We start from the raw sequence: 14,651 nt of genomic DNA on the forward strand, positions 1-14,651 counted from the left end.
TGTTGTCTTGGCCTCCATGATTGAACCGTTACCCCCATGTCCCCGCATTCTAGCCGCTGCTGGAAGATACACAGTAGATCTCGGGCCAGTAAATTGCAGTCCAATCCGGTGGTGACCATAAATTGATGATCTGTCGACTCATTCTCATAAGTTACCTTCACCGGTTCAGAAATAGGATACTGACACACCTGGCCTTGGAATCCCGACAAATGGTGAGTGTGGTCGGATAGTGGTAGTTGGAGTTCCGATTGCACCGAAGACATGGCTGCTCCAGTGTCGATCATAAATGGGTGATGTTGATCGCCTATCTGCAGAGAAACTATGGGTTCTCTGTCCGAATGGAGAATCCGCATGACTAAATTGGTTAGTCAGCCTTGTGGTGGGGAGGGGTTTGCTTGGGAAAAGTCAATGTACCTCGTCTGCCCTCCCCTTGGTGGGTACCCCCTCCTTGGTGTTGGGTATCCTCCTCCTGTCACCTGTCTTCTAAATGGGCATTCCTAATGCCAGTGATCTGCGTGGCCACAATTGAAACATGCATTGTTCCCTCTATATCCCGGCCCTCTTCCCCGTCCCCTTCTTCCGGTGGACCAATGGCCCCGCAGAGGGGGTGGCAGTTGCAAGGTTGCTGGTGCATACGGCAGGCCATAGAGAGGGGCTGAAGGTCCATTTGGGTGGGTTTGATATCCTCCCCTGTGCTGATCCACCCACCCGAGGTCACAATATTGGGGTTCCAGCTGATAAGCCACCGTACCTGCGCTCGGTTGGGGTCTCGGATTGTCCTTTTTCACTACATACTCGGTCTTAATTTTTGTAACTGGGTCTCCTTCTTGGCCTCCTCCCTCCTTCCAATAAAATCTAACTGCCCGGGCCATCTGGGAAGGGTCGTTCTCTGTCCAATTCATGTTATTACATTTCACAGCGGTGGCCGTGGAAGGTGGTAGGCAATGCATTAACATAGCGTAATATTGAGGGGAATTCTGACCATTTCGGTGCGGCAAGTCGCCTGACTGCCCACAGTAGATTTCATTAAAGCGTTCCAGAAATTCCTCTGACTCCTCAGTCTTTTTGGGTTTGACATCTAGGATGGCAGAGATGTTTATGGGCTTTTGAAATGTGGCACTTAGTGCATTCAGGATCTGTGCCCGTCTATCACCGTCCAGGGCATGGGCCTGTTGAAGTGCAGCGTGGTTGGCATAAGCCCTGGAGTGTCTCTTTAAAACCCACATTTCATTATGTGTGGCATCTGCAGGGTCATAATTCACACAGGCTTTTTGATCTGCTTCTTTGGCGTGGGAGATGGGCCCATTTGGTTGTGTTGTTGACATTTAAGTGTGCGCGAACTAAATCCCCAAATACCGCTTTAAAGTTTATCCAAAGGCGTCCTGTGTATGCAGTCGGATGTTCTCCCTTTTGTCGACAACGGTTTAGACCTTCTACGGGGTCTCCTCTGTTGTAACCAATTGCGTCTAAAATAGCTGTCTTCTTGTCCTGGAGGCTTCCTCCTCCTACATTCTGTGGGTCTGGTAATGCTGAGCTAACGGATGGGTCAAGGCTCATGACTATAAGCTTCACTTCCTCCGGTTCGTCCAGACCGTACATAACTGTTGTCTTGCTCGCTCAAAGAAATGATGCGGGTCTGCTGTGGGTTGGAATGGTTCTATTTTGTCGCACGCATCTCTTAATTGTGTGATGGTTAATGGGGTGGTGTACACAAAATCGGGTTCATCGTCAATCGGAAACTTGCGCTGCGTGGTGACTGGATTCATGGGGTTGTGTGCTGCCTGTGCAGTCGGTGGTGCGGGTGCTTTCCTTTTTGTGGGCCTGGGAGGCTCCATTCTGATTCTCAGTGTCTTCTACATATCTATGAGCAGTTTCATTGAGTTCCCGCCAATCGTGGCCATTTTCCTGATCAAAATTCGGTCCTAAGGTATCTCTGAATCCGTTGTGCACCGAGAGCAGTGACTGTAACCTGGCTATTTGTTGCCTCCATTTGGCGTGATCTACTGAACTCTGCCTTTGTTCCATTGTGGAACTATGGAGTGCTCGTAAAGCTGCCTTCAAATCTGCGCATTGTTTCTTTAACTGTTATTCTGTCTCTTCTCTTGTGCGTTGTGTATCTTGGTAGGTCTTATCGTTTTGTATCTGAAAGCTGCTTAGGTGAACTCTACTAGATTGGTGTGCCCGTTTGACATCAGCCTTGTCTTTAGCTGCTAGCTGCTCTCGGAGTTGCTCATTAACTTTCTTGTATTCACTAAAATTTCCCTCACTCTTCTCTCTCTCTACAAGCTATCTGCGGAGCGTCCTCACGACTTCCTCTGTGCCTCGCAATTGTGCCAGACAGGACACGATTGCCATCAGCTTACAAATTTTTCCTACATTCTTTTTATGTACCTCTGTTACGTTATCCCACCAGCGTCACCTATAATGTTGCCAAGTTTGGGGTATCTACTATATTCAGATATTAGTCTTGGAAGTTATTAATGAGGATACTGCTTTCAGAGTCGCCAGGTACCAACAACCAGTTAGTTAGTACAAGTTCGATAATAGTTTATTTACACACAAGAATTACTCCGACATGCACTCCGACAGGCACCCGGCTTTATGCAGAGGACCAAGGCCGTTGTTCGGATCTGGCGTTGCTGGGTCTGAAGAAGTGACTTCGTTTATGCTGGGCTCATCCGTCTGGTAGCGGTCGTTGATCTTGAACTTGCTTCTGGTCGTGGTGCTGCAATTGGTATCAGGTGTAGGCTGGGCCAAGAGAGAGTGAACACATGGCAGCGTCTCTTTTTATCCTTCGGAGGTTTTGCGCTCTTTTGGGCGGTCCTTAGCTTTGGACCCAATAATTCGGCAGGCTTCGATTACTGCCTTCGATTTTAGCCAATAAAGGGGCGGGTGCCTTGATGGCTGGGCATGTCCTGAGCGGTAATTGACCTTGGCTGTTTGGGCTTCCTGGGTGAAGGGAGTGGTGCCGATGAGTCTGTATCTGATACCTAAGTTACAAGTTTTTTGTCCTGGGATAATGGGCCATTTGAATGCAAATTGGCTGGGCGTTTTGATAGTGTCTGGTTTTCCAGTGGCAAATATACATTTAAGCTCAGAGTTCGTCTGGATCCTGCATTGGCCATATTTCCCTTGATTTTTTGCAAGTGGCCATATTAGGGGCAGCACGGTAGCATGGTGGTTAGCATCAATGCTTCACAGCTCCAGGGTCCCAGGTTCGATTCCCGGCTGGGTCACTGTCTGTGTGGAGTCTGCACGTCCTCCCCGTGTGTGCGTGGGTTTCCTCCGGGTCCTCCGGTTTCCTCCCACAGTCCAAAGATGTGCGGGTTAGGTGGATTGGCCATGCTAAATTGCCCGTAGTGTCCTAAAAAGTAAGGTTAAGGGGGAGTTGTTGGGTTACGGGTATAGGATGGATACGTGAGTTTGAGTAGAGTGATCATTGCTCGGCACAACATCGAGGGCCGAAGGGCCTGTTCTGTGCTGTACTGTTCTAATTTCTAAATTTCCCTTTGTAAGTGGCCATCCCAGATGGCTACAGTAAGATCCCAGACTTAGAGTCACATAGCTTGATCATGGGGGGGGAGATTTTAACACCGTCATTGATCGGGAATTGGACCGGTCAAAATCTAGGACAGGGAGGGTGCCAGCCGCGGCAAAGGAATTGAAGGGGTTTATGGAACAGATGGGGGGAGTAGACCCATGGAGGTTTGCATGGCCAAGGGCGAATGAGTTTTCTCCCATGTCCACAAGGTATACTCTCGCATCGACTTTGTTCTGAGCAGGGCGCTAATACTGGGGGTGATGGATATTGAGTACTCGGCAATCGCAGTGTTGAATCATGCCCCACATTGGGTGGATCTACGGGTTAGCTTGGAGGATGGATATGGGGTTGTCAGCAGACGAAGTGATCTATGGGTAGGTGAACAAGTCCATCGAAAACTACCTGGAAACAAATGACACGGGCGAGGTCTCCGCAGCGATGGTTTGGGAAGCTTTGAAGGCAGTGGTCAGTGGGGAATTCATCTCAATACGGGCCCACAGAGAAAAGGCAGAATGGGCCAAGAGGGTAGGTTAGTTGAGATATTCCAGATGGACAGGAGATACTTGGAGGCCCTAGATGAGGGAGCGGCGTAGGTTACAGGTGGAGTTTGGGCTGTTGACTACAGGGAAAGTGGTGGAACAGCTGAGGAAGGCAAGGGGGACGAATTATGAATACGGGGAAAAGGCAAGCAGAATGTTAGCGCACCAACTCAGAAAAAGGGAGTTACCAGGGAGATAGGGAGAGTAAGGAGTAGAGGTGGGATTACGGTCCTGGACTCTGCGGGGGTGAACGAGGTGTTTAAGGACTTTGACAGCAAATTATATGAGTTGGAACCCCTGGCTACGGTGGAGGTGACGAGGCAGTTTTTGGGTCAGTTGAGGTTCCCGAGGGTGGATGAGGATCTGGTGGAAGGACTGGGAGCCCCAATTGAAATTGAGGAAGGGGCTGGAGGGCATGCAGTCGGGCAAGGCCCCGGGCCCGGATGGCTACCTGGTGGAATTCTATAAGACGTTTTCAGAGATATTGAGCCCACTGCTGGTGTGGACATTTAATGAAGCAAGAGAGAAGGGTACCCTCCCCCCAAAATGTCGCAGGCCTCGCTTTCATTGATCCTGAAATGGGAGAAGGATCCGGAGCAAGGTAATACAGGCCAATTTCTCTACTGAATGTGGACTCCAAACTGCTGGCTAAGATACTGGCCACAAGGATAGAGGATTGTGTCCCGGGGGTGATGGTGGAAGACTAGACAGGATTTGTAAAGGGCAGGCAACTCACGGCCAATGTTTGAAAGCTTTTAAATGTTATTATGATGCCCTCAGAAGGAGAGGAGGTGGTAGTAACAATGGATGCGGAGAAGGCTATTGATTGGGTGGAGTGGGATTACCTGTGGGAGGCGCTGGGAAGGTTTGGGTTTGGTGAGGGCTTCATTGACTGGGTGCGGTTGCTCTATCAGGCACCAGTAGAGAGTGTGCGTACGAACCGGCTGAGGTCGGGGTATTTGGAACGACACCGAGGGACGAGACAAGGGTATCCCCTCTCCCCGCTACTGTTTGCTCTGGCCATAGAGCCACTGGCCATGGTGTTAAGAGCCTCTAGGAACTGGAAAGGGCTGGTTCGCGCTGGGTCTCACTTTACGCAGATGACCTCTCTCTTGTATACTTCAGATCCGTTGGAGGGGATGGGGGAAGTAATGCAAATCTTGGGGGAATTTGGTAATTTTTCGGGGTATAAATTGAACAAGGGGAAGAGCGAGATGTTCGCGATCCAGGCAGGAGGGCAGGAGAAGAGACTGGGAGATCTGCCGTTTAGAATGGTAGGAAAGAGCTTTCGGTATCTGGGAATCCAGGTGGCCCGGGAATGGGAGGCAATGCACAAGTTAAACCTATCCCGGCTCGTAGAACAATTGAAAGAGGACTTTAAGAGATGGGACATGCTCCAACTATAACTGGCGGGGAGAGTACAGACTGTGAAAATGACGGTCCTCTCCAGATTTCTGTTTGTCTTTCAGTGCCTCCCCTTCTTCATCCCAAAGGCCTTTTTCAAGCGGGTGAATAAGGTTATTTCAGGCTTTGTGTGGGCGGGTAAAACCACGCAAGTGAAGGAAGTGTTGCTGGAGCGCAGTCTGGTTGAGGGTGGGCTGGCACTGCCGAACTTTTGCAATTACTACTGGGCGGCTAATATAGCCATGATTAGGAAGTGGGTAGTGGGGGAGGGATCGGTGTGGGAGCGGATGGAGGCGGCGTCGTGAAAAGACAAAGTTTGGGAGCACTGATAACGGCTCCTCTTCCAAATCTCGCCGGCACGAGACTCCATAAGTCCAGTGGTGGTGGCGGTTCTGGGAATCTGGGGGCAGTGGAGGAGATATCAGAGAGTGGAGGGAGCATCGGCTTGGAACCCGATTTATAATAATCATTGGTTTGTACTGGGTAGGCTAGATGGTGGGTTCCGGGGATGGCAAAGGGCAGGAATTAGGAGGATTGGGGATCTATTTATAGGTGGGAGCTTCCCCAGCTTGAAAGCCTTGGAGGATATATTTGAATTGCCAGCAGGAAATAGGTTTAGGTATTTGCAGATGCGAGACTTCTTGAGAAGGCAGGTTCCGGCCTTCCCGCTGCCGCCGCCACGGGGCATACAGGACCGAGTAGTCTCCACGACATGGGTGGGAGAGGGGAAGGTATCAGACATCTACCATGAACTTGTGGAATCGGAGGAAACTGGTGGAGGTGCTTAAGGGCAAGTGGGAAGACGAGCTAGGAGGAGAGATAGAACATAGAACATAGAACAGCACAGAACAGGCCCTTCGGCCCTCGATGTTGTGCCGAGCAATGATCATCCTACTCAAACCCACGTATCCACCCTATACCCGTAACCCAACAACCCCCCCCCCCCCCCCCACCCCCCCCCACCTTACTTTTTAGGACACTACGGGCAATTTAGCATGGCCAATCCACCTAACCCGCACATCTTTGGACTGTGGGAGGAAACCGGAGCACCCGGAGGAAACCCACGCACACACGGGGAGGACGTGCAGACTCCACACAGACAGTGACCCAGCCGGGAATCGAACCTGGGACCCTGGAGCTGTGAAGCATTTATACTAACCACCATGCTACCGTGCTGCCCACAGTTATAGGCAGGTCTGTGGGCAGATGTCTTAAGCAGGGTTAATACATCCTCATCATGTGCCAGGATTAGCCTGATACAATTAAAGGTGGTCCACTGGGCACACATGACGGTGGCCCAGATGAGCAAGTTTTTTGGGGTAGAGGACAGGTGTGCGAGGTGCGTGGGAAGCCCAGCAAATCATGTCCACATGTTTTGGGCTTGCCGAAGCTTAAGAGAGTTTTGGCAGGGTTTCGCTAAGGCCATGGTACTCAAAACGCGGGTGGTGCCGAGTCCGGAGGTGACGATCTTTGGAGTGGTGGAAGAGCCGCGGGTTCAGGGGGCGAAAGGGGCAGACGTCTTGGCCTTTGCCTCCCTGGTAACCGGAGACGGGCCTTATTAATGTGGAGGGACTCAAAGCCCCCGAGTGTAGAGACCTGGGTTAGTGACATGGCTGGGTTTCTTAGTCTCGAGAAAATAAAGTTCGCTGTAAGAGGGTCAATGATTGGGTTCACCTGGAGGTGGCAGCAGTTCGTCGATTTACTCAGGGGAAAATTAAAATGTCAGCAGAAGCAGAATTCCAGGGGGGGTAGAGGGCCGGACTGTTGTTTTATGGTTGCGGTGTGTGAAGATTGTGATGGGGGTGGAAATGTTTATTTTCCCATGTTTATGTCGCTGTTATTGTTATTACTATAGAAACTTGGAAAATACCCTAATAAAAATATTTTAAAAAAGAACTCAGCGACCAACTTAAATGAGTATGCCACTACCGTCACAGACTTCATCAGCAATTGTGTGGACGACTGCGTGCCAAATAAAAAACAGGATGTACTACATTCCCAAACCGGAAACCATGGCTCAGTCGCGAAATTGATTCCCTACTGAAGGACAGGTCTGAGGCGTTTAAGTCAGGCGACCCTGACCTGTACAAGAAATCCAGATACGACCTTCGCAAAGCCATCCGAGATACAAGAAAGAATATCAGACCAAGCTAGTCACAGACTGATGTTGCAGACTCTCGGTGGTTGTGGCAAGGCCTAAACAACATAGCGGGCTGCAAAGCGAAGCCGAGCAGTATCTCCAGCAGCAGCGCACCCCACCCTGATGAACTCAATACATTCCAAGCTCGGTTCGAGAAGGAAACCAACGATCCGCTGTTGAGCAACCCATAACACACCCATACCCACTATCACCGCTTCCAAAGTCAAATCATCGGCTTTCCTGAAAGTGAACCCTCGGAAGGCGACGGGTCCGGACGGGATCCCTGGTCGTGCGCTCAGAGCCTGTGCGGACCAACTGGCAGATGTGTTTGCGGACATCTTTAACCTGTCCCAACTACGCTCCGAGGTCCCCACCTGCTTCAAGAAGACCCCATCATACTGGTGCCAAAGAAGAACCAGGCAACGATACTTCAATGACTACCGTCCGGTGGCCCTGACTTCAGTCGTAATGAAGTACTTCGAGAGGTTGGTCATGAAGAGCATCACCTCCATACTCCCAGAATGCCTTGATCCACTGCAATTCACATACCACCCCAACCAGTCCACAGCAGACACCATCTCTCTGGCCCTACACTGATCCCTAGAGCATCTCGACAATAAGGACTCCGACATCAGACTCCTGTTTATTGACTACAGCTCCGTCCTTAAACACCATAATCCCAGCCAAGCTCATATCAAAGCTCCAAAACCTAGGACTTGTCTCCTCACTCTGCAACTGATGCTCAACTTTCTAACCCGCAGACCACAATCAGTAAGAATAAACAACACCTCCTCCACAATAGTCCTCAATACCGGGGCCCCGTAAGGCTGCGTACTTAGCCCCCTACTATACTCCCTGTACACACAAGACTGCGTGGCAAAGTTTGATTTCAGCTTCATCTACAAGTTTGCTGACGATACCACCGTAGTGAGCCGGATCTCGAATAACGACGAGTCGGAATACAGGAGGGAGATAGAGAACCTAATGGAGCGGTGCTGCGACAACAATCTATCTCTCAATGCCAGCAAAACTAAAGAGCTGGTCATTGACTTCAGGAAACAAAGTACTGTACACACCCCTGTCATCATCAACGGGGCCGAGGTGGAGATGGTTAGCAGTTTCAAATTCCTAGGGGTACACATTTCCAAAAATCTGTCTTGGTCACCCATGGCAACGCTATCACCAAGAAAGCACAACAGCGCCTATACATTCTCAGGAAACTAAGGAAATTCAGCATTTCCACATTGGCTCTTACCAACTTTTACAAATGCACCACAGAAAGCATTCAAATCCGCAAGAAACTACAGAGTCGTGAACATTGCCCAGTCCATCACACAGACCCGCCTCCCATCCATTGACTCTATCTACATCTCTAGCTGCCTTCTTGGGAAAGTTGGCAGCATGATCAAAGACCCCTCCTATCCAGCTTACTCACTCTTCCAACTTCTTCCATCAGGCAGGAGGTACAAAAGTCTGAGATCATGCACTAACAGACTCAAAAACACCTTCTTCTTTCCCTCTGTTACCAGACTCCTAAATGGCCCTCTTATGGACTGACCCGATTAATACTACACTCCTGTATGCTTCACCTGATGCCGGGGTCTGTGTATTTACGTTGTGTACCTTGTGTTGACCTATAACATATTTTCTTTTCATGTACTAAATGATCTGTTTGAGCTGCACACAGAAAAATACTTTTCACTGTACCTCAGTACACCTGACAATAAACAAATCCAAATTCAGTGACTGCATAGTTGGATGTGAAGTGCTTTGGGGGCAGCCGAATTGATATAATTCAGGGGAACATAAATGCCAGTTAATTCATTTCCATGTTGCTTTCCCCAGGTTACCCGCCATCGTAAGAGGAGGAACCATTGATAGGTACTGGCCCACGGCAGATGGTCGGTTAGTTGAGTATGACATTGATGATGTTGTTTATGACGAAGATTCTGCGTATCAAAACATCAAGATTGTCCATTCAAAACAGTTTGGAAATATTCTGATCCTCAATGGTGATATTAGTAAGTATTATCTGATCCTAATATGGAAATAGGAAGTAACAGCATAGTGTTATGGGCCAGGGTTTAGAGAACCCCAAAGGTCAGGTGGAGTTCACCTGACCCACAACTTTTACTAGATTGTGGTATGGGGAGCACACGGCCCACTCTACAGGTGTAGTACAGCAGAAATGGAAAAGTGTTTTTTAAAAAGCAAAACAATGTTTATTCTATGAACTTAAGTTAACCTTTTTAAAACATACAGTGACCATCTTAGCAACCATCAATTCAAATACAACTCCCAAAGAATACAACACGAAGTAATCCTTAATAACTTTCCAAACAACATCCAGAAGACAGAAGAAACACCTTTCAACAGAAGCATTCACTACTGAGAATATTTATAATTTTGAATTCACCAAATGATCAAGAGATAGTCTTTTGATGACAGAGAACAGCAGTACACCTGCTCTGTCTGGCTTCAGCTGTAATGCTGGAAACGAAACTATAAAACACCCTGCAGCCTGCTCAAAAAGGAAAGTAAAAAGCTGACAGACAGCCCAGCTCCACCCACTCTTTGACATCACTGCAGTAATAAACACCCATTTCTTAAAGGTACTCTCACATGACAACAGGGAGCACCAGTACAAACCAGATTGTCTGCACCTGGGCAGGACTGGAACCAATGTCTTAGGGGGAGTGTTTGCTAGTGCTGTTGGGGATGGTTTAAACTAATGGGGATGGAACCAATGCAGGAAGTCAGAGGGAATTGAAGTGGGGACAGAAACAAAAGGCAGTAAAGGGAGAAGTGAAAGGCAGAGTAACCAAAATTAAAAATCAAAAGGGCCACAGTACAGACTACAGAGACTATGGAGAACTTAGAGAATGGTTCCAGTAAAGCTAGGAGAAATAAAACAAAGGGAGAGTGGACAAAAAATGACGAGACAGATGGTCTGAGAAAGCAGGGTAGAGAGCAAGAGAAATGTAGATTAAACTGCATTTATTTCAATGTCAAAGTCCTGACGGGCAAGGAAGATGAACTTGGCATGGGACTGGGATATTATAGTTATTACTGAAACATGGCTAAGGGAGAGGTGGGACTGGCAGCTCAACGTTCTAGGGTACAGATGCTATAGGAAAGATAGAACAAGAGGTAAGAGAGGAGGGAGAGTTGCGTTTTTGATTAGGGAGAATAACACGGCAGTACTGAGAGGGGGTATATCTGAGGTTTTGCCCACTGAGTCTATATGGGTAAAACAGAAAAATATGAAGGGATCACTTTGATAATGTGTACTACAGGCACCCAAATAGTCAGCGGGAAATTGAGGAGCAAATATGTAAGAAGAGGCGCAACAGGTGATTAAGAAGGCAAATAGAATTTTGTCCTTCATTGCTAGAGGGATGGAGTTGAAGACTAGGGAGGTTATGCTGCAATTGTATACGGTGTTAGTGAGGCCACACCTGGAGTATTGTGTTCAGTTTTGGTGTCCTTACTTGAGAAAGGACGTACTGGCACTGGAGGGTGTGCAGAGGAGATTCACTAGGTTAATCCCAGAGCTGAAGGGGTTGGATTACGAGGAGAGGTTGAGTAGACTGGGACTGTACTCGTTAGAATTTAGAAGGATGAGGGGGGATCTTATAGAAACATATAAAATTATGAAGGGAATAGATAGGATAGATGCTGGCAGGTTGTTTCCACTGGCGGGTGAAAGCAGAACTAGGGGGCATAGCCTCAAAATAAGGGGAAGTAGATTTAGGACTGAGTTTAGGAGGAACTTCTTCACCCAAAGGGTTGTGAATCTATGGAATTCCTTGCCCAGAGAAGCAGTAGAGGCTCCTTCATTAAATGTTTTTAAGATAAAGATAGATAGTTTTTTGAAGAATAAAGGGATTAAGGGTTATGGTGTTCAGGCCGGAAAGTGGAGTTGAGTCCACAAAAGATCAGCCATGATCTCATTGAATGGTGGAGTAGGCTCGAGGGGCCAGATGGCCTACTCCTGCTCCTAGTTCTTATGTTCTTATGAGAGAACAGTTAGCTGCAATAAAAATAGGTTGGTAATAGTTGGGGACTTTAATTTATAATAATAATCTTTATTGTCACAAGTAGGCTTACATTAACACTGCAATGATATCGTGTCGCCAGACTCTGGCGCCTGTTCGGGTACACCGAGGGAGAATTCAGAATGTCCAAATTACCTAACAGCGCGTCTTTCGAGACTTGTGGGAGGAAACCGAAGCACCCGGAGTGAACCCACGCAGACACAGGGAGAACGTGCAGATTCCGCACAGAGAGTGACCCAAGCCGGGAATCGCACCTGGGAGCCTGGCGCTGTGAAGCAACCCACTGTGCTACCGTGCTGCCCATCTCTCCCAACATTGACTGGGATAGTCATAGCATTCGGGGCTTAGATGGAGAGAAATTTGTTGAGTGTATTCGGGAGGATTTTCCCATTCGGTATGTGGATGGCCTGACCAGAGAGGGGGCAAAATGTGACCTCCTCTTGGGAAATAAGGAAGGGCAGGTGACAGAATTGTTAGTGAGGGATCTCTTTGGGACCAGTGACCATAATTTCATTAGTTTTAAAATAGCTACGGAGAATGATATGTCTTGCCCAAAAGTTAAAATTCTAAATTGGGGCAAGGCTAATTTGATGGTGTTAGACAGGAACTTTCAAAAGTTGATTCGTGGAGCCTGTTGACAGGCAAAGGGACGGCTGGTAAGTGGGAGGCTTTCAAAAGTGTGTTAACCAAGCTTCAGGGGAAGCACATTCCTTTTAGAGTGAAGGGCAAAGCTGGTAGAATTAAGGAATCCTGGATGACTCTGGATATTGAGGCCCTGGTCAAAAAAGAGGAGGAGGCATGTGTCCTGCATCGGCAGCTCGGATCAAGTGGAACCCTTGAAGAGTAGAGATGTTATCAGAGTAGAGTTAGGAGAGAAATCGGGAGGGCAAAAAGGGGGACAAGAGATTGCTTTGGCAGATAAAGCAAAGGAGAATCCAAAGACCTACAAATACATAAAGGGCAAAAGAGTAATGAGGGGGACAGTAGGGCCTCTTAATGGTCTACAATGTCATCTACGTGTGGATCCACAAGAGATGGATGAGATCCCAAATGAATATTTCTCATCGGTATTAATGATATCTTGAGGAGTGTACATATTACAGAGAAGAAGGTGCTGGAAGTTTTAAAGCGCATCAAGGTAGATAAATCCCCAGGACCTGATGAAATGTACCTCAGGATACTTCTTCCATCGGGCAGGAGATACAGAAGTCTGAGAACACGCATGAACAGACTCAAAAACAGCTTCTTCCCCGCTGTTACCAGACTCCTAAATGACTCTCTTATGGACTGACCTGATTAGCACTACACCCCTGTATGCTTCATCCGATGCCGGTGCTTATCTAGTTACATTGTATACCTTGTGTTGCCCTATCATGTATTTTCTTTTATTCCCTTTTCTTCCCATGTACTTAATGATCTGTTGAGCTGCTCGCAGAAAAATACTTTTCACTGTACCTCGGTACACGTGACAATAAACAAATCCAATCCAATCCAAGGACGCTGTGGGAGGCTAGGGAGTAAATTGCGGGTCCCCTAGCAGAGAGATTTGAATTGTCGACAGCCACAGGTGAGGTGCCTGAAGATTGGAGGGTAGCAAATAATTGTACCTTTGTTTAAGAAGGGCCGCAGGGAAAAGCTTGGGAACTACAAACCGGTGAACCGTACGTCTGTGGAGGGTCAGTTGTTGGAACTTACAGGAGACAGGATCTACAGGCATTTAGAGAGGCAAAGACTGATTAGGGACATTCAACCTGGCTTTGAGTGGAAAATCATGTCTCTCGAATTTGATTGAATTTTTTGAAAGGGTAACCGAGAAGGTAGATTTGGGCAGTGCATTCGACGTTGTCTACGTTGATTTTATTTTTGTAAAATGTATTATTCAGGCATTTGTGATTTTATAACAGTAACAGTAAACCATCTACAAACAACTATAAACATAGTGCAAAGACCCCCTACCTCCCTCACAGGCCCCACGTTCCTAGAACAGTAATATAGACTAACCCCATTCCCTTCTGTTGACAGTTAATTTTCTCTAAAGTCGACAAACGGCTGCACCTCTGCAAGAACCCTAGCATTGATCGTCTTAGGGTGAACTTTATTTTCTCAAGACGATGAAAGCCAGCCATGTTATTGACCCAGGTCTCTGATTTTGGGGGCTTCGAGTCCATGCTAACAGTATCTGTCTCCGGGCTACCAGGAGGCAAAGGCCAAAATGTCGGCCTCTCGCCCCCTGGACTTCGGGAAACTCCAAAAATCGCCACCTCTGGACTCGGTGCCACCCTTGTGGACATGATATCTGCAAATCCCTGCCAGAATCCCCTCAGCTTCGAACATGGCCAAAACATGTGGAAATGGTTCACTGGCCCTCCCGCGCACCTTGCACACCTGTGTTCTATCCCAAAAAATTTGCTCATCTGGGCCACCGTCATGTGTACCCGGTGAACAACCTTAAATTGTATCAGGCTGAGCCTGGCGCATGATGTGGACGTGTTGACCCTGCTTAACGCATCTGCCCAGAGACCTGCCTCTATCTCTCCCCCTAACTCCTCCTCCTTTTGTGCTTTAGCTCCTCTGTCTGCATTTCCTCTGACTCCATGAATTCTTTATAGATATCTGAGATCTTCCCCTCTCCCACCCATACTCTAAAAATTACCCTATCTTGTATCCCACTTGGCAGTAGGAGTGGGAAGGTTGGATCTGCCTTCGCAAAAAAGTCCCGAACCTGCAGATACCAAAACCCATTCCCTCCCGTCAACTCAAACTTCTCCTCTAACTCCCTCAAACCGGGGAAGCTCCCATCTATAAACAAATCTCCCATCCTCCCGATCCCTACCCTCTGCCATCCCCCGAAACCCTCAATCTAGTCTCCCTGGGGCAAACCGATGGTTGCTACAGTTTGGGGCCCAAACCGATGCTGCCTCCGCTCTCACAAGTTTCCTCCACTGCCCCCAGACTCTCGGGGCTGCCAC

The 14,651-nt window shown here is 48.1% G+C and overlaps 1 protein-coding gene across 1 annotated transcript in view; it reads left to right on the forward strand.

The window, feature by feature from the left end:
• Window positions 1–14,651, forward strand: part of sms (spermine synthase) — a 190,616-nt gene that overhangs the window by 63,182 nt on the left and 112,783 nt on the right. The window contains exon 5 of the mRNA XM_038802847.1: window positions 9,470–9,645. Coding sequence (XP_038658775.1) covers window positions 9,470–9,645 — 176 coding nt within the window. The remainder of the gene's footprint in view (window positions 1–9,469; window positions 9,646–14,651) is intronic.

Source organism: Scyliorhinus canicula, chromosome 7, assembly GCF_902713615.1.
Source record: "Scyliorhinus canicula chromosome 7, sScyCan1.1, whole genome shotgun sequence".
NCBI classification, from domain to species: Eukaryota; Metazoa; Chordata; class Chondrichthyes; order Carcharhiniformes; family Scyliorhinidae; genus Scyliorhinus; species Scyliorhinus canicula.